The 22,846-nt window shown below is 56.7% G+C and overlaps 1 protein-coding gene across 1 annotated transcript; it reads right to left on the bottom strand.

The window, feature by feature from the left end:
* Positions 1-84: 84 nt before the first annotated feature.
* On the bottom strand, positions 85-22,842 carry CTDSP2 (CTD small phosphatase 2). Its single transcript, XM_020873566.2, has 8 exons — positions 22,225-22,842; positions 9,184-9,332; positions 7,598-7,636; positions 7,095-7,196; positions 6,452-6,508; positions 4,205-4,297; positions 3,912-4,097; positions 85-3,757 (listed from the first exon to the last, which is right to left on the bottom strand). Exons 1-8 carry the CDS (start codon positions 22,286-22,288, stop codon positions 3,632-3,634), a joined length of 816 nt encoding a protein of 271 aa, XP_020729225.1. The 5' UTR covers positions 22,289-22,842; the 3' UTR covers positions 85-3,631.
* Positions 22,843-22,846: the final 4 nt, after the last annotated feature.

Raw genomic sequence — 22,846 nt, 5'->3', positions numbered from 1 at the left:
AGCCTCATCATGACAGAGGCGTTTTGAGGGAAGAAGGGGGTGGGGGGTAAGTTCCGAATGAACAACAGCAGGGGCAGGAGACAGTTCCCATTCATGGATGGGTTTTTTAAACCCACTTTTATTCATTAATTGTAAGTAATACAAATATTTCAAAAATATAAACAGACACTTAATGGCATCCTACATTTCAAGTTTTTGAATACAACAAATTTATCAAATTACGGACTTGTAAGCAAGGTGGTCAGAACCCCAGAGCCCAGTCACAGTGGGGGGCAGACCTCCCTGACCCTCCAGATGGCGTCTTGAAGGGGACTGAGCGGCACAGGTCAGATCCGAGACAACTAGGAGCAAAGAAGCTCAGGGACCCAAAGATGAGAGTCCGCTCCAGGGGCAAGCCCCACTGAGAGAACGTGGCAGGGGGCCAGACCTCTGCCTCCCCGGCTTGAATGCAAGTATTTACCGGTGTTTTTTTTAAAGACAAAACTAAAACCTCATTTTACAAAAGAGGCAACTGAGGGACAACGTAACAAATAACTAAATGAAGACCTAAAGGGGAAAAGAAAACAGGTTTACCTTCTGCAGACACTTGGCCTGGCTGGGACATGGGGCGCACGACAGTCTTGGAGGGGGATCGGGAGCTGCCTCACGGAATGAGGCCCCCTCAGAAACAGGCTAGGGCTGCAAACAAAACAGAACGGGACCCACTTCCCAGGGAATGACCGCCTCTAGGCTTCCTATGCTGTTAGCACAGACAAGCTTCGGGGCCACTGTGAACAGAGGTGAGTTCATACACTTATAAAATGGTCCAAATCTTTGGGAGGCAGGAGGGAATTAAACAGAAGGTCCCAGGTTAACTGAAGGCAAATCACCTCCACCTCTCTAGTGAGGGACCACGGGCCCGCAAAGGGTCCCCTCTACAATGTGCAGAGTGGAGACTCTCACCTGACCCTTTCCAAACTGGTCCTGTGTCCAAAGCTCCCCCTATGAGAGGGACAGAACATCAGGCTTTTGATTTAGAAGCCCAATCAGAGAGACACGCCGTGTCCCTGAAGAGGCACCTTAAAAAACTGAACTTGGCAGGTGGGCAGATTCCTGGCATGGCTTGAACTGGGGTTGGCCAGGCCTGGAGGCCTATTGCTTCCCAAAGGCCAGCCTCAAACAGGAAGTGCTGGTAGGGAACCCTGAAACAGATCCTGGGGTGAACTGGCTCCTCCTTGCAATCTTGCCCTCCTCCCAAGTTGAGTCTGGCCTGATTCCTCTAAGGAGCAAGTTTTGCAATCCTCTCTTGCCCCTAACACACTGAAACTGGAGGCCAGGAAGCACGTAACGACTTCAGGCTGGCCCTGGTCCACACGGATGGACCCCGTTTAGACTTATATTTGGCTGAGCTACCTCTCCAGGGAAGGGAGGAGGGGGCGGAGGGGTGCAGCATTTCTGGTAAGGAACCGCAGGGGCGGGGCAGGGGTCTGGTGAGACAGGCCTGCGGAGCTGGGCTTCATGCAGAAGTAGCGGGCACTCCCAGGTCATCCTGGGCCCTGGTCATGACCCCTCGGAGCACTCAGACAAGCCTGACAGGAAAGTGGGTGGCACTGGCTCTTCCTAGAGACCAGGTGACCCAAAGGAGGGCAGAAAGGGTCCTTGGAACTCGGTCAGCCTAGAGACTCTTATTGCTTGTTTAGTCAAAAAAGCTTGGCTGGACGCCATGGCAGATTTGGCCCGAGGGCTAACCCTTTGAGTGGGGCTTAGGAGAGAGGCCCCCCTGTGATACCAGAAGAGAGGCTTAGGCCAGGGGCTTGGAATCAGAAGCTCCTACTCCCTCAGGAGATGTCCTTCCTGGCCAGCCCTGGAGCCCTCTTTCCCCACCTGTATGGAGCAGGATCCCACAGGCACCAGGAAATGCCGCTGGGGAACTGACCACACACGCCTGGGGGCCCTACTCCACTCACGTGACGCCAAAGCGGAAGAGAAGGCCTGACGACCTTGCAGCGGGGCGGGGGGTCACGATGCCGGAGGACCCTGGGCAGCCAGAACCCCGAGCTGCTGTTCCGCTGCCCGGTCCTGATGAGCTCCTCAGACTGGCCCAGTGTGTGGAAACCGTAAGGGATAATGGGGGTGAGTCCTGAGTGGGCAGAGTTCTCGCACCTGAAGCAACTTACAAACGCTTGGCGACACCTGTCTCCAGGGAAAAGGGGGTGGGGGTGACAGGAACTCCCACCCGAAGGAGGGAGGGGCGGCCACGGTTAAGGCAGTGATGCTGAGGCGGGGCTCCCTCTGGGGGACCCGTTGTGCTCCCAGTTACAGCAGCTCTTCCCCTTTTGCTTTCCATCCTGGGGAAACTTCCTTTTTGTGGCTTTTTTTAAAGCATTTCACTATTAAGAAACTTTGAAGGCAGAGAGACTTGCCAAGCACAGGCGCGTGGAGCGCTCAGGCGCACCTGTCGCTGCTGGCAGGGCGCACGTGTGTTCCGTCGGCAAACTAGCGCAGAGAAACACCCAGCCCCTCCGCCCAGGAAGCGCAGGCGTGCCTGGGGCTCTGCAGAGAACCCCAGCCCGCCAGGGAGGAAGAAGACACTCGGCGCAGGCCAGGCCCTGGGGGAAGACACGAGAGGAGAGCCCTGCCCAGGACACAGGGGGGTGGGGCCCGGGGACAGTCCTGTGGCAGCACCAGCAGGTTCCCTGAAGAGCAGACGGAGGCACAGGCCGCGCGGACACACTCTCCTGCTCGTCCCCGCACCCCCGGGGCCTCCCACTCGCACCCAGGCCCAGGACTGCAGCTCTGTCAGAAACAAAACAGCCCAACACTGAATTTAGAAAGAGAATTTTAAAACAGAGTCAACGGAAATCAGTTATCTGTCCTCTTCCAGGGCAGGGAGAAGACCTCCTTCCCCACAGGTTCAAGACTATGGCTAGGTGGTGAGGAAGGCAGGCCTGGTGCCCGGGCCTTGGGAGACGCAGACAGGACCCGAGTGGGGCACTCCACTGGAGGCCAGGGCAGCTGTCGGGCCACAGGACCTGATGGCCACTGGAGCTACCAGCTCAGGACACAAGCTTTCATCTTCCCAGCAATGTCGCTTCTCTGCAGCAGCTGGCAAGAGAAAGGCTTCAGAAAGATGCATGCCTGGGGCACCCGAAGGCAGCCCCTGACCCCATTCTCTCCTTGGCATAAACCTTTCAACACTGAGGAAAGGCCACAGGTTTGGCAACGGAGCCTTCAGCAGTCTTCAAGCCTGCAGAGCCTGGGGGCTCTCAGGGCGAAGGCAGGAGACAGACTAACTCCACGAGACTCTCGATCCTTCAGCTTCTCCCCCAACCGGAAACGCGTGTATCCTGGGGCCACAGTTCAAGGCAAGACACACACACACACACACACACACGCACGCACGCACGCGCGCGTGCACAGACTCTCACTCACATCTCAGGAACCCAACGCAGACAGCAGGGAGCTCTGGGTATTTATCGCTGGTCTGCTATCTGCCCACTCAGCATCTAACCTGTCCTAAAGCTCTTTCCAATCACGTCTATGTCCAGGCCTCGTCTGGTCAGACGTTCCCGCTTCCACTCTGTCAGGCTGATCATGAAGGCACAGTGAGGAAAGCCCCTGCTGGGACGGCCGCGGCTGGCAGCGGGGAAGGCTAAGGGGCCCGCAGCTGCCCCAGGCTGGTGTAGACGTCCTCGGCTCCGCTCAGCTCCTCAAAGATCGGGATCAGGTTAAGCAACTCGGTGTCCGCCATGTCGTCAAACCAGGACTGCACGGGCACCTGGGAGGGGAGGGCGGCCTGAGTCTCCTGCTCCGGAGCCCCTGGAGCTCGGCCGCTCACCCGGGGTGCTGCACTGCTCCCCGCCTCTCCGCCCCTCCCCTCCCAGGACAGGGGCTCTGCCGAGCCCGGCCGCTCGCGCGTATGGGCCACTCACTGCATTCTCCGGGTGGAAAATGTAGGAAGCAGGCGAGTTGTCCAGAATGAGGGTTTTCCGCAGGTCCCTTCCCAGGCGGCTGAGGTCCTTGACGTAGCAGCCCTGGTGGAACACACAGGACTCACGGAACAGGCGGGCCCGGAACACCCCACACCGGTCCAGCAGATCCGTCACGGGGTCGGCATACTGGGAGGAGAGAGGCAGCTTTCTGTTTGGACGCGGTCCTGACTTCCCCGGGGCCTCCTGCGGAGCTGCCACACCTGCTCCTGGTCCCTCGCCCCCGCCGCCCATACCTTGGCCAGGCTGGCGGTGAAGAGGACACATTCGAAGAGCTCCCCCATCCGCCTCAGGAACTCGTCCACATACGGCCTCTTGAGCACGTACACCTGAGGAGCAGCAGAGCGGACTGCTGGAGACCCTGTGTGGGGGGCGCTGCGCCGCGGCAGGCCCCATCATCACTCGCACAAGCAGGCGCAGAACTGGCGCAGTCCATGCTCGCACGACCCCGCCTCTGGACCAGCTGGCCAGCAGCCTGCTGCCCCACAGGCCGGGGCGCTAGCATCAGCTCCTCACCAAGCTCCTGGCGGCTTGGTGATCCCAACCTTGACCCAGCTCAAAAGGAAACAAAAACACCTCAGGTCCCAGGAGCCATCTCTTTCCGGCGGTGAACCATCAGCTGCCTCCAGAAACAAGTAATCAAGAATAGGCCTCACAGATGGAAACAGCCTATCCTGGATTACTTGAATCCAGCCACAGCCTCGGCAGGAGTTTCCTATCCATGGTTCTGGCAGGATAGTCAGTCCAGGTCCCCGTCAGGCAAGGTCGCAGATCTTTCCTAACCTCAAGCCCTCCCTTGCAGAGCTTCTCTGAAATGCACCAGGGGAAAAGTGGCCTGTTCCCCTCTCGTGACCACAGATCCAATACCCCGTAGCACCATGTCCTTGTGATTCCCACCCACTTTGTGCCTGCTCCTGCCAGCCAGCCCACCCCTGGTGTCGCCTTTCATCACCCCGCACAGCATGGCCAGGACGCGTCCCGGGTGCTTGTCCCTCGTGGGTCTGTGTCCCTGCCCCCATCCAGGTGTTCTCCTGTCATCCAGCCTACGTAGGTGCTCCTAGAACCATCCCTTCAAAGCTCTTTTGACCCAGGCCTCTCCCAGCTCAGGAGTGTGTGCCTCTATGACTCTTCCCCCTGGAGGTGTCCTGGACTGGCCATCACTCACCAGACCCTCCCAGCTCTGCAGCAGGAACCCTCTGCTCCAGGCAGCCACAACTGGGCCTCTCATTTGTCATTTCTTTAACCTTTAACAGGTCCTCTCTTCTTCCTGGTTATTCATCAAGCTTGGCATCCTCTCAACACTGCTGGAAACCCAACTTCTGCACGTAGACGCCCCACTACCACCGCCACCCCCAATCATTAAATCTCGCCCTTTTCCGTCATCCACACCTCTCCTTATTGGCCAGGAGCTCACCGTGTCTGTCTGTCTGAAGACGCGCCCTGTCTCCTCTGAGTTTTGTGCATCTTGACACACCCAAGTGTGTCGCTCAGTGGTGCCAACTCTTTGCAACCCCTGGACCTGCAGCCCACCAGGCTCCCCATCCCTGGGGATTAGAGGATTCTCTAGTGGGGGTTCTCCAGGCAAGAACACTGGAGTGGGTTGCTGTTCCCTTCTCCAGGGGATCTTCCCAACCCAAAGGGTGAACTCGGGTCTCCTGCCTTCTTTACCATCCGAGCCGGCAGGGAAGCCCTCAAGCAGACTGTGAAGGGCTGCCATTCAGAGTCCGGCACTGGGCCTGGCGGAGCACCTCAGCTGGGAGGAGGGCAGTGGGGTGAAGAGAACTTTTAATGGACAGAGGAGAGTGACAACCACCCATGGGAGCCTCAAGCCCCATTTCCCTACAAGTAACTCTTCTGTTTGACTAGCAACACCACAGATCCTTAACCCTGGACTGAGCAGGTTATACAGGCCCAGAGTCTGCTCTTACTTAGAATCAACTGTTTTTTGATAGATGTGTACTGAGCATTTATTGTGTCAGAATCCAGTGTAGGGACCAAGGGGAGGGAGCTGCATAAAGAGATACAGAGGAGGGGATGCCCGAGCTGGGAAGGAAGAAAATTCACCAGCTAGATGGAACGGGTGGGCAGGGGAGGAAGGAAAACATAGCCAGTGCTGGCTTCCTTGCCTGTAACAGGCAGAGACACCAACTCTCCAGATCAGAGAAAATGTAATAAAGCGTTAACAGCACTGGTCACATTCAGTGGGGACAGGGCAGCTAAGAAAATGATAGCTATTACTATTATTAAATAGCACTTGTTTTTTGAAAAGTTTGGCTGCAAGGAGAATAAAAATGGCAGCTTGAGGTGACTGGGGGGCTGAATTTTTTTTTTTTTTTGGGTTGAATTTTTTAAGATGAGAAAGCCTTCAGTGTTCAAGGTGCCAATAACAATGGAGAGACTGAAGTCACAGGAAAGGACCAGCTGCCGGAACACAAGCCCTGAGGCACAGAGGAGCCCGGGCCCCTGGGCCCGGCAGCGCTTACCTGGTGAGTGGTCCCTTCGATCTCCACAGGCACTATGAAGTCAGCGTTGCTGATTGGCTGAAAGGCAGAGGAGTTAATGAGTCAGCTCAAGAGAAAGGGACAAGAAGCCCAGCCACACCCCAGTCCTGGCCAAGGCCCGTCCCTTGGGAGGAGGGGGAGGGTCAGATCTCGGAGGCTCCAGAAGCGCCTGCCGCCCCACCAGTGGCTCTCGCCGCAGTACAGGCTGCAGTATCCCTTCTGGTTTGCCCTACCTTCCACCACCACCTGCAAATTCTACCTGAGCTGAGAGTCCCTGGGCCCTGTTAACAAACGTCCTGACAAGGCAGGCGGGGACAAGGCCCACGGCCGACTCCCGGCCCGCAGCTCTCCTCCGGGCCTGACCTGTACAGAGCCCGGGCGCCTGTGCTGGGACACGGGGCGGATGCGGCCTGTCGGCAGTGACCAGAAGGAGCAGCAGCTCCCGCTCAATGTGCTCTGGAGCGGCCGCCAGGTTCTGCGATGCCAGTGTGGCCACATCCCAGAGGCCGGCCCTCCCGTCTCTGATCACTCCTCCGGCATCAACTTGAGGCCAATTCACGGCACCTGAGTCAGGTTCCCAGGACAGCCCGGGACGAGTGAGGAAGGGCTCCAGAGGTCACGTTACCTTAAAGGAACTATGCACGAGGGTTTCATCCAAGTCAATGACCACGCAGATTCTTCCCTGATCTTCCTCTGTCACCTCTGGGAGCAAGCAGGTCCCTGGAATCTAAAACCAGAGCCAAGGTGCTGAATCTGCCACCAAGAAAGATTAATTTCCCTCAACAGAACTCTGGGCAGAGCTGGGCCCACTGAGGAGACAGAAGATGCCCCCCACCTCAACCCGAGAGAGGTGACGCGAGAAGACCAAGAGGAGAACAAGCAGAGACGGACTCCCTGCTTCCGCCTCCCCAGGGCCTGTGCAGTGATCGGATACTGGAGGTGGAGGCCGGCTGTCCCCTCCACGATCTAATGCCTTGCGCATCGTGGGCCTTCAGCCAATGTCTGGGACAAACAACTCCCAGGTGGGGATCTAGCCAGCAAGACACAGGCCTCAGGACATCAGCACATGGGTTAGCAGGGGTGGCCAGGCCTCGGGGCGCCCAAGCACACACCGCAGGCTGCACTCACCTGGTAAAACTGGTACTGGAGGCACTGCAGCAGGTCCGCCTGCGGGAGAGAGAGGGGGTCAGCGCCGGCCGCCGGTGCCTCTCCTGGTGCCTGAAGCCCACGCAGCCTTGCAGGGGAGTCTCCTCCCCGAGATCCCAGCCCCCTGGAAAACCCTGACATGACAAAAGTGACTGTCCTTCAGAGCTGGGCAGGAAAGGGGCCGAAGTCTCCCTCCCCCAGGAGGCCTGACGCAGGGTGGAGAAGGCAGGGCCCCTGAGCTTGCCTGCCACTGCCTCTCAGAGGAACCGGGAACCCACGCAGCTGACGCCGCTGCACAGTCAGAACCCCTCCCTACAGGGGCCTAGCCTCTTGCTCAGTCCAGAAACCCAGGCTTTTCCTTGAGAACCTGTCCTTTTCCTATGTTCTCCGTGGGGGCATAGACAGCGGGTGTGTGTGTGCACGCACTGAGCCTCGACACAAGGAAGCCGATGTGAGCCCACGCTGTGGTTCTAAAATGTGAAGGGAGACAGACTGCAGAGATCAGAAATGTTGTTTCTGCCTTTGGCTAGTAATAAAAATGTTATGGTTGTAGCAAGTAAGTGATCTTAATGGAAACCCTGAAGAAAAATGAAAATCCTAGCACTTAAGAGAAACAATGTTGGCATTTTACTGCATTTCCTTCAAGCCTGTTTTAGCAGTCTTTCCCCCTCGTGATAGGTAATTTTGCTTTCTGCTTTTTGACTTAAAGTTGCAACTCAACACTTTCACATTGCTGTGAACTCTTAGTAAAAGCTAATAGTTCAGCTAATACTGTCACCTTGTACTTCATTTAACCATTTCCCTGTTTCGGATAGTGAAGTACATGTCTATAGCCTGGCTCTGAAAGAGAAGGACAGCTAAAACTTGGCGGTTCAGAAAGAAATACCAATGGCCTAGGGGGAAAGAAGAATTTCTGTCCCCACCTCTGAGATGCCGGATATATCTTCTGGTAATTATAAGAATCAAAGACACCCTACATATTTCCAAATGCCTCTACCAGGTACAGCTCAGAGTCCTGCAAGGGGTTATCAAGAAATGTGACAGAATCTCAATTCCTTGGTTCCCTGAAAGTTCCTTGAAAGGTAACTTGTAGGTGGTCTTTGCTTAGTTAAAAATAAAAACAACAGTCACAGGAATTAAAGCCAGAGAGATTTGAGTCCAAATCCTGATACTACCATTTACTAACCAATAACTCTTCAGGGGCTTCATATACCCTCTAGGTTTCAGTTTTCATGTCTGTGAGCTGAAATCCTTGTCTATCTGCAAGGCTGCTATGGGTCATATGAGACAACATATGCAAAGTGCCTTGCACAGTTCCGGGAACTTGGAAGAATGTGGATTACAGGGGCCCTCAGAAACCACAGGGACATCCAGGTGGCGCACACCACAAATGGGAATCAACAGGAGGATGTCCCATGATGGGAAGGACAGAGGAAGGGCCTCCTCTGGGCCAGAGATCTTCGGACGAAGGCAAGGCTGGCCTGCCCTCCTGCTGGGGTTACAGTGACCCTGACTTGCCCACGGCAGTCCCGTCCTTGCTGGCATCGCACCACCTTGGATCCAGCTACCTTCGCAATGGTGTTGGCTTCCTCCTTGTAGGGGGAAAGCTCAGTGGAGGAGGTTGACTGGCCAACATGCTGGGCACGAAAACAGCAGAAGAGGGCCTTGAAGATGTTACGGCCACGCGGCTTCTTAGGAGAGGACTTGGACACCAGGCCTAGAGAGGAGGGAATGACAGAGGCGTTAGCTACAGGGTATCCATGGATGCCCACTTCCCACGCTGTATTCCCTCTAGTCTGTAAGCTCCACTGGGGCACATGGTACGGGCCAGGTGAACAACCAAATACAGTCACCAGTGAAATGTACATGTTTATTCCAACATCTCTGTAAAGTAGAAACACAGGAATCCCCAGTCCCTGGTTTGGGAAATGAGCTGCATAAAATTTGCTCTTAATTGCACAGTGGGGGAAGGGGCACTGAAAGATGGGGCCAGGTACAGAATCCACTTTGATAATAGCACACCAAGGAAACCCTCAAGATGAATTCACAAAACCAAATATCCTCTCTACCACCAGTTCCCAGAAGACTACCCATTCTAGAGAAGGGAGTGAGCTAGACCCCTTCAAGTTAGCAGAGCTTCTGTCCTGTTCTGGGTCAGCTTCCTTCAATGCCTGATCAGTTGGCAGCACTAAGCCCAGACTAGAAAGCAGAACGGCTTCAGTCTCAAGAACAACCTACATGCTTTGTTCACACCCCTGTGTCCTTCCCACATTCCAGCCACTTTCCTTACCACTCCCTCTCCTCCAAGACCACAAGAAGGTCACTCTCTTGGGACACATACATCCAGCACTGGGTTCTGGGTCAATGTCCCTGCTTCTAGGCTGTAACTGCTAAGCCCTGCCTTGACAATTTGGGCTTTGGAAATACAAAGCCATCTTAATCAGAGGCTTGGTAAAGCAGTCCCAGAAAGGTCAAGCTGATACAAAAAGCTATAGGTATTACAGGATCAACCAGAAACAGGCTTTGGAAAATCTTTTTGAAGTTCCTTTTATTTTTAGATGAACTGTTCAGCAACTGTGCTGCAGGAGCAGGAAGCCAGGCTGTGTTCTCTGGCCAGGAGGTGGCACTGCATCGCTGCCGCCAGAGTGGGCCTTGGCCACAGGTCTGCCCTCCTGCAATCCACCTCACTCCACTTCAAGGCAGAAGGCAAACTCCAATGCAGGAAAATAAGCGCCAGGAATGCCGCCACCCCTGGCGGGGCAGGGGACAAACAGAACGTGGCAGCGAGGACAACCTTCCGCGTGCTGTTGGGTTTAGGAAGGGAAAGGGGAGGCAAGGTGGTGCCCAAACCCCATCCCAGCAACGCCAGGCCCCCTCAGCTCAGCCCTCAGGAGGTGTGCTGCACCTGTTCCGAGGCTGCTCCTACAGAAGTGACGGAAGAGACATTTACCACCCAGTTCCTGGGCTGCCTGAGCCCCTGGAGAGCAGGGAAAACCAAACTCTGATCCTGGGACCAAGGATGAGGAAATGGCTGCTGACCATCAGTCAAGCGGCAGTCAGCACCACCCCGGAACAACTGACTCAGCTCTGGCTCAACAGAGAGGCTGAGGTCGGGCACCGGTCGGTCCAGCCTAGCCCTCTCCCCTCCCTGGATCAGGCAGATCCCCTGACACTGGTATGACCACTTATAACCTTTCAGAACATGTTCAGGCTTCCCCAGCGATTAGCCTAAAAACCTGGATATCACTCTTGAGCTCTTGGCCCTGGTGGAAAAAACAAGATTTCCAGGGACTGGGGATCCTGGCCTGAAGGAAGAAGTTGCATTGGAGACCTTGCCGAAGGCCCCTGAGTCCAGGACACAAACCTGTGAGCAGAGACCAGGACTTAAAGACCGCAAGGTAAGAGGTTCCTTGAACTTTTTCCTACTTTGAATAATCTATGCAGAAATCAGAGGGAAAGGACAGTTTCTCCACCTGTCTGTATGGCCCACGATCAATACCAAGCCCCGGGACTCAGGCGGACGCTGACACAGAGCTCCGAGACCAAAGCTGAACCATCACTTTTCCTCTGGCTTATGGTTTCTTCACGCTGAACCACAATCAGAGGCTTAACCCAGGCACCGAGCCTTTCTTAAAAGGCCACAGGGCCCAAGCCGTTCCTGAAGAGAGGCCGTCAAGAATGCACTCAGCATCTTAGTGACAGACGCTGTGAAGGCTGAGTAATCCTGGGAGGCAGGGAGGGTGAAAGGGGCAGCTGGCTGGGGCCACGGAGAGGCCTCACTGACTCCCACTGCGGGAGGCCCAGCAGGCAGGAGGGCTGCAGCCTCAGAGGGAGCTGGGGGGGGGGGGGGGCCTGGAGGCGCCTTCGCTTGGTCCAGACTCTGCAGGGGATGAGGGTTTCCTCACAAACACAGTGTGGCCAGGCGGCCCCTGGGCCTCAGAGACCATGAATGCCGTGACCCTGAGGGCAGGCGCTCGGAGCCTCAGGAGGGGACCCCAGACCCACAGCAGCAAGGTCAGTACCCCAGGCGTCCCTCACCACCCCGCCCCCTCTGGGGCCCCACTGCCCTCACCTTTACAAACACGGCCACTGAGAATCCGCCAGGGCCTCCTCGGCCTCCCCCTAACATGGCTGCCTCCTGACGGGGCCTGCAACGGCCTCCGGCTTCTAAGCAGCTGGTGCTCAGAACTCTGGCTGAGTCAGTGACTCTGGGGCCTCCACGGCCTGTGGAAGTCTTCTGTGCAACTGCCCAGAAGAGTTAGAAAGAAGCTCCCTTATGAGGAGAGGTGGGCAGACGGAAGGGCTGAGCACCTGAGGCAAGCCACTCAGTCCTTCTGGGCCTCAGTCACGTTTACTGAGCACCAATGACGTGCCAGGCCCGTGATAAGACACCTGACATCACTATTTCATTTAATCCTCACTACAAGCCCATCTACAGGCACTAATCCGCCACTTCACAGAAGGCTAACTGAAGCACAGAGGTGAAGTGACCTGCGCGAGGTTACACAGGTGGCAGGACAGCGGAGCAGGATTTGAACCCAGATCTGCCTGGACCCAGAGGCAGGGCTCTCAACTACTCTGTCGGGTCCCCAACGCTCAGGCCTTGTGAGCATTTATCCCTGCAACAAGTGGGAAGCGGTGGGCACTCTCAAGATCCCTTTCAGAGTGTTTGCTCTGCTCCTCTTTGGGCTGGGCCGGTGAAGGGTAACTTGGGGCTTGGCCCTCCTCTTTGCTGCCCTTGTGGGCAGTCCCTGAAAGGGGTTCGGGGTGAAACAGTACGAGGCTCTGGGATTCCATCCTGAGGCCCCCTTCACTCCCACCCGGGTCTGGCACCCACTCTGACCGGCAGACGCCTCTGGGAGATCAAGAGGACAGTGGGGGAGGGGGGAGAAGCTGCAGCCAGGACCTCTGGTCAGAGATCCACCGTGCTGAGAGGGTTTAAGGGTGAGGGGAAACACCCAGGGTGGGATCTGAGCCTTGTGTCAAAGAGCCGGTCACAGGACTCCTTTCAGCCTGCGCTCGGCACTGCGCTCCTGACAGCCAGGGACCGCACCCTCTCCCCAGGAGAGGAAGCCTGGCACCAGTGGGAGTACAGGCCGTGGGGCTTTCACAGCACACGGCTTCCCCGGTGAGGGAGGGCAGGACTCCGGTGGGTACCACAGAGCTCCGTTACTGACGTGCTCCTGCGCCCCCTGTTCCGAACCTCTGGTCTGAGGCACTGATCTGATGGGGGGACCTCTGGCTTAAGAAGAACATGTGCAGGTCGCTGAGAAAAGGGGGGCCCGGAACCCCTTCAGCTCACTGCTGCAAGGCTTCCTACTGAGGCAGGATGTGAAGAGAAAGCCGGTGGGAGAGGCAGTGCCCCCCTCCCCCCAGGACCACCAGGGCTGGGGGCCAGGCCCTGCCAGGTACCCACTTAGCCACACAGCTTCCTTACCCGCTAACTGGGATAACAAGACGACCACTCCTGACTGCGAGGACAGATAAAACTCAGCAAGCACAGTAACGCCCATGCAGAGTGACCCTAAACCCCATGCCTGTTTTAATGAGTAGTCTTAGGCAAACGACCGCACTGTGGCGTCCCTGTGGGCCCTCCCACCCCGGCACGAGGTTGAAGCTCAAGAACAGAAAGTAAGAACGGTGCCAGAGGAGCTCTGATCCTGAGCAGGTTTCAAAAAGTCAAAACCACCCCATACCTCCTCCCCAGTTCACTACAAAAGTTGTTTTCCAGTTGCAACTCCCTGGCTGGCATCAGCAAGTAACAGGAAAGCAGGTGAGGCCATTCCAGTTGAGACAAAGAATGGTCTCTCCCCCTGTGTCTGCCCCCAAGAAGCACCAGGTGGGGATGCTATTTGCCTCTGCCTCTTAAGAAGCTAGTGCATAAACATGCGTGCATGTATACACACACACACACACACAGATGGAGAATGGCTTTGCCAGGACAACACTATTTTTAACCTCCTTCTGAAGGTCAGGCTCAGATATCACAGTTGCCAACAACACAGCTTCGTGTCCCAGCAAAGGAACTCCTCACATACCCGCCTGGGATTCGGCAGAAGGCGAGCTCTCGGGCTGTCGGGCTTTAACAAGCCCATTCATGCAGAAGGAGGCTTTCTTGGTTCACCCCTCAAAAGTGCTTCTCTCGCCACCATCCCTCATCCCCCCACAGCAAAGGCTGTCGCCGGGCTATCACTATAATATAAAATGGCCTCTCGGAGGGCCTCCCTCCCCTCAGTGTTTGGAGGAAGGAGCGTGTTTGGAGCGTTTCCGGCCTTTGCTGGCCAGCTGCCTGGGACCTGAGGCCAAGACGCATCTGATTGGGGCTCCCCGTGGAGAGGAGTCCTCCCGGGTCCCCAGCACGCGGCATCCGCGCCTTGGCTGAGGAGAGGCCTTGAAGCGCCAGGTGGACGGAAGAGCTCTTGGGCCATCAGGTGAGTCGGCAGGGGAACCAGGCGAGAGGTGCCTAGACGGCCCCCACACAGGAAAGACCAGAAACAAGGGAAGGCTGTAGGCGGCGCCGCGGTGCCCGGCTGCTGGCACTGCTCCCTCCAGGTGGCAAGGCAGGCGGGGCCTCAGCCGGCTCAGCACCGGCCCCCTGGTTCCACAGAGCAGCCGTGAGGCCGACGGCACGGACTTTTAAAAAGTTCTAGCTATGCTGTCTGGCTCACGCCGGCGTGTTCTGTACGAGCACCATCCCTGCGGCCAGCCGCGGGGCTGTCCTGCCTACACAGACGCCTGCATCAGCTCTTGCCAGGGCAGGAGGGCTCCCTGACTCTGCCTCTCTCCTAAGAAAGGAGGACTTCTTTCAGTCCTGGGTCCTTCAGGCCATCCGTGGGGTGGGAGTGGGGGACCCGGTCACAGGCAACCTCGTCTGCTTTTCCCCTGCCCCCTTTGGCGGCCCTGTCACCGGTCCCGACACGGGGCCACAGCTTCAGGGACCTTCCCTCAAGGCCAACTCAGTCCTGGAAGCAAGGCACTCCTGGCAACTTCTAGAACAGGACCAAGATAACTGGGTCAACTTCAGAGTCAGCCTTTAAAGGAGTTATTGGCCAAACACCCTTCCGGGCAGCTCTAACATATTTTAGAAACAGGCTGGGGCTCCCAGGAGAAGGAACAGGCCCTGGGCCAGAGCATCTCCTCACAGGTGCGTCAGGAGCAGGCTGACACACCCCCACCAGGGGGCTCTGGGAGCGGGTCAGGAAGTGGGCGGATGGCCCAGCGCAGCAGCAGGGGCAGACGCAGACGCCCCCCAGGAGAGCCCAGGGGCTGGCCCCGCCCTGGTCTCACTGAGGGCAGCGCCTGCGAGGCCAGAGATGTCGTCTGGGGACCGGAAGCCATCCCTCCCTCCTCGAGCCCTCGTCTTCCCCCTCCTCTTCCCGAGGAGGTGCTGAGCAAAGCCTCGGGCCAGAGGAAGCCTGCCAGCAGGACACGAACACCCTCTCAGTGGCCGCTCCAGCCCCGGTCTCCTCTCTGCCCAGTTCCTGGAGGGTGAAGACCTGAAGACCTTAGAGCCTCTTCTCTCCCCAGCTCGGGAGCCTGTTCGAGGCAACACGTGCGTGAGCCTGAGATGGAAACAGAACGCAGGCCCAGGATACTGCAAGGGCCCCTCGACCATCTCTCCGCTGACCAGTGAGCAGGGCGGTGACACAGGGGTCACGGACTCGGTCTTCCATCCTGCTTCTGCCGCACGTAAGGTGTGTGGCCTCAGGGCTCAGCTTCCTCCTCCGTAAGACGGGCAGACTGACATCACCTACTTCTCAGAGGTGATCTGGGTGTGTCCTGACCCTAGCGGTACACTCCGTGAGCTCAGCTGCTTGCCTTTAGCACAAGAAACTTTCATACCCTTATCTCAGGCTCCATCTCAAAACGGCCACAGTGAAAGAGGCCACAGAGCTTTCTTCTCACTTCAGAGGTCACACAGAGGTCATGGCAGGGCCAACCTTGGGAAATGGCATTTTCCAAGACTCCACAAAAACCGATCACAGACACACGCACTCTCTCTCTCGTTGAGGGTGGCCAACCATTTCCTTCCTTCCTTCCTTCCTCTCCTGGCTGGCCCGTGCAAACGAACGGGAAGGAGCCAGCCAGGGAGTCTGTCCCACCTACAGGGTCACTCACCCGCTCCCCCCACAGCCCAGCTGCACGTGGGACCAACCCACCCATCTCGATATGTCCTCTGACAGCGCTAAGCTGGACATCAGGAAACCTGGCGCCTGCCCCAGCTCAGCCGCTCATGCAGCCTGTGGGCCTGCCTAAGGCACAGCCGCCCCGGGCTGTCTGCTTGAAGGCCGATCAGGAAAGGGCCATGCTGCATGGTCCCTTACGAGGCGGCTTCAGGCCGCCTGAAGCTTGAGCAGGTGCCCTGAGAGGTGGCCTGCACAATGAAGAGAAGGGGCCGGGGTCAGGGTCAGGCCTGACTCAGTCAGTCCGAGCTGCCCCGAACCGGCCGCGTTCCCATGGACAAAGGTGCTTGGTTTCTTGGCGGAGGATTTCCTTACCTGTCCAGAGGCGATCATTCCTAACTCACAAGGTCACCCTGAGGCTTAAGTGAGACACTAGATATAAAAGGTAAGTGGTCTCCAAGTATCATCTGTGATCATTATTGGTAAGCGAGGACCATGACCGTCCATTCAGAAAGCTTTTGGACCCCCTGTGAGGAGCCACGGGGTGGTTAACAAACAGCAAAACTGGACCCCTCCAGGGCCTCTTCACGCTCACGGCTGAGCAGGCAGTTGGGCCCCTGCTGCGCTCACCTGGCTTTTCTCCAGGGACACCTGTCAGACTCTCAGGGAGCACTTGGAACACGCGTATGCCCGGCCCACCTGCTCATCCTCTGATTCAGTAGGACCCAGGTGGAGGCTGTATTTTTAGTAAGTGTCACAGGAGAGTCTGATGTGTGTCCCTGGCTAAGAGCCAATGTCTAAAGGCTGCCAGTGGTCCTTGACTGACCCTTCCAGGACCGGAGGGTGATTCAGTTAGAGAACCCAAGGTCCCTTTTCCCACTACATCCCATTGCCTCAGTGTCTCTGCAGGCTTCAGGGGACTTGCACCCCAGAGCCTGATTTTCCTTTCTAGGGGTACTTGCTCTATTCTATCACAGAGTCAAAAGACCCAAGCCTGCCGTCTCTTACTATAGGTCCTTGTTCCTGAGAAGGGGGCCCAAGCCCCCTCAGCATACCCAGGAGACACTTCTGAACATCTGTGGTACACGCTCTGAGCCTTCTCATGAATCTGCTTGGCTCTCATTGGGTTCGGGGCCCCATTTGTTCCCTGAGATCTATGTGGGTGGGCAAGAGAAATTCTATAGGATGCAAAAGAGAAAGAGGCATTGAATAAAAAGGGAGTAAGAGCAAAGTCTGATTTGGGGTAGGGAAGGAGACGGGACTAGCAGCACCTGGGAAGGAGAGATCAGGTTTGAGGCTGAGCCCTAGAACAGCTGACGAATAAAACAGAACAAGCCTGTCACTCCTGCCCCGGAGGCCGTGTGCGTGCTGGAGTGCCCCTTCTGCCTAACAGACCTCAACAGGCACAGTGAGACCTGAAGGGCTGGGCACTTGGCCAGACAAAGAAACTCTGTTCTGCTTGGCCTCTGGTACAGACAGGCTTCCGGTGCTCAATCATTTTCTCCTCTTTGATTTCTACTAGTTCATTCCTAAGATGTGCATGGTAATAAACTCCTCTGCATCTCAGTTGGGAACTGTTCCTCCCCTACAGAAGAGGGCCACACCCAATCCCACGTCCCCAGGACAGGCGAGCTAACACTGCGCTCCCTGAGCCGGCGGCCAGCCCGAGACAGGGTAAGAAGCACTTTAGGGCCGCTTGTGCTTTCTCAAGCTTCACCCCAAAGACACAGAAACAAAGACACGGCCTGGGAACATCTGTTTCTCTTCAAAACCCCAGTTTCTTTTTCTCTCCTTGTTACCAGAATTTCCTAACACACACACACACACACACACACACACACACACACACACACACACACACACACACACACACACACACACACACACACACACACACACACACACACACACACACGGAATCTCACTGGGTTCTTTAACTCTTAAAGCGAACGCAGACAGTAAGACTGTAGCATACAGTTGTCTCAAGTCTTCACTGTACCCATTTCTGAGGGACTGAGCAACTGTTCAGAAGATTTAGACTTCAGGGACTCTTCAGAGGAGGTGTGTGGCTCCCTGGCCTCCTGCCAGCCTGGATGCCTGGGCTCCAGAAAGAGAGCAAAGGCCCAAGGCACATTCCACTTGCACAGACTCCCACGCAGTGTCACGGGGCACAGGGGCGCCTGTGCAGCAAAGCTGCGACCCCCCGGAAGGCTCACGCCTCCCACGTCCGTGCCCCGACCCTCGGCCGCCGGTCTCTAACGATAAAGCCCACATGGGTATTTTGCTGCCTGTACTGTGTCCTTCGGGGGTGGAGGGACACTGGAGTGCTGGTCTAGCTGTGTAAAGAAGGATGTTAACATTTTTCAATCATCTACTAAGTACCAGGCATTACATATGTGGAGAGACCAATACTTCGATTTTACAGAAAAGTCACTAAGAACAGAGAAGTGATCTGTCAAGTCTCACTGTAAATGGGGAAAGCAGGGATTTGCACCCAGGCCAGAAGCAACCAATTCAGCTCCCCAGCAATTCTCCGAACACTTTTAACTGCTGCCCCTGCCTTCCACCCTCCCCTCCCCAATCCCCTCTCCATCCCAAGAGACTAGATGAGACTATAAGACAATAGCTCAACCTACCCAAAACCTAGGAGGAAGAAAGTTGAGAAGGGGAAGGGACATATACTTACATATAAATACATACTGTCTTTCTCTTGCTTAGTAATGAACACATGTACTAACTCTTCACAGAAAGATTGGGCGCATCAACTTACTTCTATTTACCATTTTAACAAAGTTTGTGATCATAAGGGATTTGGAAGGTCCCACTGGGAGGATGCAAAGGGACCTCTCTTCCATTTAGCTTAAGACCCCTATAGTTGAGAGGGAGGAGACAGGAGTCAGGGACACGACCACCTCTGCCATCTCTGGAGGGGTGTTCACGGCAATCCCCGAGTCTAGCTCCACCGCAAACTGTCCAAGTCAGACTCAGCAGCAGAACTGCAAACTCCCAGCCCAGGAAGGCGGGCATTCACAAACATGGTTGCTGCGTTAGCAGGGCTCCCTTGGGCTGCTTTGGCAGGGAATAAACACAAGTGTCAGTCACCACCCAGGCCCCCACCCCACTCCAAGGTGGGGCAACAACTCCAAAGGAGACACAGGAGTGAGGCTCGGTGGCCACAAAGAGGCCACGGCGGAGGCTGGGCCAGGAGGGGAGAGGAACTCATGGGGCGGGAGGAGCCAGCTATAAACACACACCCTGGACGCTCACCCAGCAAGCTGAGGAAGAAAGCCAAACTTTTCAAGTTAAGGGCCTAGCTACAACTATAGTGAAACGTGTCTGAGCTTTTACGTGAGTGAATAAGTCAGAATTTCTCCCTTGTATAGGGAGGAAGCAAGAGTTAGAAACACCTGCCACCATCCTAACCCTTAGGGATGGTCAGTTACCAGAACCTAGTGCTAAGACATGTGAGAAGACAATGCAAAGCATCATCAACTGTCTGAAAAGAAGGGGCGTCAGGTCCACAGAACAAAACAGAAGCGGTCCCAACTCCCATAGAGGGGCTCTGGAAGAGGTTGCCCCACCCTAGCGTTTCACCCCGGGAGGTTATAAACTAACCTATTCCCTTGGCTTCTCCCCATCTAACCCCGAAGCCGAAGGCACAGTCTCCCAGCAACCGGGAGACATCTTTGAATGTCTGCCATAAATGGCGCTTTCCTAACCAAAGTGATACTAACTTTCCTTTTTCACTTTTGATATACCTACCACACAGCCCTATCCTTGCTGTACCAGCGAGCCATTTCACCCATCTGTCTGGGGAGATGGTCCAATTTGGGTCCTTTCATCATCAATGCTTTCAGCAACTTTGTTCTACTTCCCCTACTGTAATTACTTTTGAATCATCAACACACCCAGCCAGCCTTAAAGCTCTGAGAGCAGAATGCTAAAAAAGAAGAAAAAAAAAAAAAAACAACCCTGCAAACAACTTCACTAAAAAACCACCCAAGCTAGGAGCCATTTGTATTTTTCTAGAACTTTACTGATTAATAACTGTCTCAGTACTCCTTCCCCATTTTTCCAAAGGGAGGCTGAAGTCTAGAGATAGGACACTGGAGAGGAGAGAGGGCCAAACTCTTAAAGAGAGAGAAAACATCTGCTCCCCACCCCAACTTTTTTATTTTGTTTTTTTAAGAGGCAGGATTTGTTTGTAAAGGATGAAGGAATCAGAAAGTTGGCTTGCTGGTTGCCGTTTGCCCAAGCAGTTCAGGAAGAAAGCATGTCTTCTCTGGAATGCAGTCGAATTACAGGGGAGAGAGACCCCCAAGCTGCCGGCTTGAAGATTCAGATTCCTCCAGGGATAAGTTTGAAGGATAAACCAACACATACAAAAAAGAAAACTGTAACTAAAAATTCAACCAACATCAGCAGCTAAAGACTGTCAAGAAGCCAGCTGCCTGCTTTCTGCTATCCTCTTCCCCACCACTTGCCCTGGTGGGTGAAACTTGCAGCTCTGGTTGGTAGGCTGTCTGCTCAGCAGTCCAGCTTTCCCCCATTGCTGGTGTGGTCCTCTCCCTGGGAGGGCGCCTTCCCGAGCCCTTAGAGGAGGGGAGGCCCAGAGTGGGCCCAGGGCAATTCTCCCCCTTCTCATCAACACTGCCCCCTCTGGGATCCTCCATCTACACATTTCTTCATTTTTGGCTAGCACTTGGAGTCTTTTCCTCAGACGAGGTTGGGAAGAGAGCGGGAACAGTCAGGAGTGAAGTTATAAAAAACAGAAAGCCTCCCCTCTTCAGCCCTCAGCACAGCTGGGCAGCCAGAGGAGGAGTGAAGCTGAAGCCTGGTTAGTGATGTGGCCAGGAGGGCAGGGAGTCAGGGGCTCTGGGATCTTGAGTAGGCAAGGCTTATTTAAGTAGGGCCAGCTGATGCAGGAAGCACGCACTGCCTCCCGCCCCCCAGCATTTCACCAAAGGAATCAGGGAATGGTAAAACCACCACCCCAGCTTTTTAGCCTCTAGGCAAGTTGGGGGTGCTCCTTGGGACCAGGAACCCCCGAAATAAATGATCTGCTGACTAATGTTGCCTAACAGGGGGCTCCGGGGCTACACCGAGGCCCCAGGGCTGGCCCCTCACAAGGCACTGGGCCTCAGTATGTCCAACTGCAGCACTGGGCCTTTTTTGCCCTGTTCTGGGGGATCGAGGGATGAGCAGGGACGCTCCGAATTTGGTCCCAAGAGCGTGAGCTCCCCAGCCTACCCAGGCCAGGTGGCCCCAGTCTGGGAAGTTCTCCAGAAAAAAAAAAAAAAAAAAAAAAAGACGCTAGTCCTTATTCCCCGCGGAAATTCTGTCCGCTCTTCCAGACACATTCCTCAAGGCCCGAAGAGGAACGTGGGGGAGGGGGAAAGAGTTTCGGGGCCTTCTCCAGGACCAAACTCAAAGATCCCACCCTCGAACCCCCACCTTCCCCGTCCCTAGGAAGGGCCTCGGCCCAATCACCCTCCAGTCCCCAAACCCACACCCAGAGAGGGCCCGAGACCCCCCTCGTATCTCCCCGTGACCCGCAGGAAGGCGGGGGCCGCTATCCGCTGCCCACCGAGAACTCGCACTTTTTCGCAGCGCGATTCAGAAACACGCCGGGTCTGATGCCATCCGGCGAATTATGTAACCAGGGACACCGTTCTCGGGCTAAACAAACGCGGCTCTGTGTGTGTGGCGGCGGCCCCGGGGAAGCGCACTGGGGCAGGGAGGGGCTCCGGTCGGGCCTTGGGGTCGCGCTTGTTTGCTCAGCGAAAGCGGCAGGAGGCCGCCCGGCGAAAGCCCCGCGCGCCGAGGTCCCTGGCCCAGCAAACGGCCGCGGGCCGACCAGGTCCGGTCAGCCAGGGCTCGGCCCCTCCCCCACCGCGGCCGCCCCCGCCTCCGGGCGGTGAACTTGGTCCCAAGTCCCGCCGGACGCCGTCACCGCCCGCTGCCTGAGCAACCCCGAGCTTTGGCGGGGGTGAGGGGGGTGAGGGGCTGGGGGGTGGGGCTGGGAAGTGCTGGACTCCAGTCCCGGCTCCTTTCTAGGCCGAGACCGCCCGGGACCCCCTCTTTCCCCTTCCCTCCCCAGTCCTTGTAGTCCTGGGGCAGCCGCGCGCTCCGGTGCGGGAAAGTGACGACCCCACCCCCTAACTCTGGAGAGGATGGACGCGAGGAGGCTCGCGCTTCGTGCGCTCACCCCTTAGTCTCTCTGCCCGGAGAGGGGGGTGCAGAAAGGGGTGACAGCTGCGCGGATGACGCCCCTCCCCCTAGGGCGCAGGGAGCCCGGGCCCCGGCGCAGCCCTCTGCCGGGTCTGAGTGCGCACCAGGACGCAGGGGCGGACGGAGCGGGGGATCCGGTCAGAATCGCCCACTCTGAGCCCCGGGAGGTCAGGGGCCGAGACTCGGGCTCGCCGCTGTGCTAGCCCCCTCCCCGCCCGGGGGCGACGCAAAGTTTTGGGAAGTTGCTGCCCCTACCTTGCTTGGTGAGCACCAGGGCGTCTTCCCTCCGCGCCTGGGTGATGATGGAGCCGTGTTCCATCTAACAATCCCGCGGGCCCGGGCTGGCTGGGCGGGAGGACGCGCGGGCGCACAGGCTGGGCTGGGCTGGGCTGGGGGGCCTGGGCGGGGGCCCGCTCCGGCTCAGGCTCCGGCTCCCGAGACTCCGACTCCCACTGCTGTTCACATCCCGGCTCTTGTTCCCTCCCTGGGCCGGGAAGGGAGGCGGCCTGTATGGAGAGCGGGCGACCCGGGTAGCGGCTCTCCCGGGTGCCCCCAGCCCCGATCCCCCGGCGGCAGCTCCGGGCTCCTCAGTTTGGGTCCAACATGGAGAATCCGGAGCGAAAACAAGAGGAGGAAATGGGACACGGGGCGGTTTCCAGGCTCCCCCCTCCCCTCCGTACTCCAGATAAACAACCCGCGGCTGCAGCGCCCACCCCCGCGCGCCTCCAGGCTCTGGACCCGGCCTCACTACAGCCTGCAGGCCCTTCCCGCTTCGGGGCACAGTCCTAGGCCCCGGGCCCCTCCACCTGTGAGCCGCCGGGGCTGCGGAACATCCGGAGCTTTGCAGTTTTGTTACGGAAAAAGCGAATCCCCGAGG

This window comes from Odocoileus virginianus, chromosome 24 (genome assembly GCF_023699985.2).
Source record: "Odocoileus virginianus isolate 20LAN1187 ecotype Illinois chromosome 24, Ovbor_1.2, whole genome shotgun sequence".
NCBI classification, from domain to species: domain Eukaryota; kingdom Metazoa; phylum Chordata; class Mammalia; order Artiodactyla; family Cervidae; genus Odocoileus; species Odocoileus virginianus.
This window is presented reverse-complemented; position numbering and strand designations above follow the sequence as displayed.

Coding starts and splice junctions, on each gene's coding strand:
- CTDSP2 (XM_020873566.2), bottom strand. CDS start 22,288: ATGGAACACGGCTCCATCATCACCCAGGCGCGGAGGGAAGACGCCCTG. Junction 4,298..6,451: donor TCGAAGGGACCACTCACCAG/GTAAGCGCTGCC, acceptor GCTGCTCCTCAG/GTGTACGTGCTCAAGAGGCC. Junction 3,758..3,911: donor TTTTCCACCCGGAGAATGCA/GTGAGTGGCCCA, acceptor CTCCCCTCCCAG/GTGCCCGTGCAGTCCTGGTT.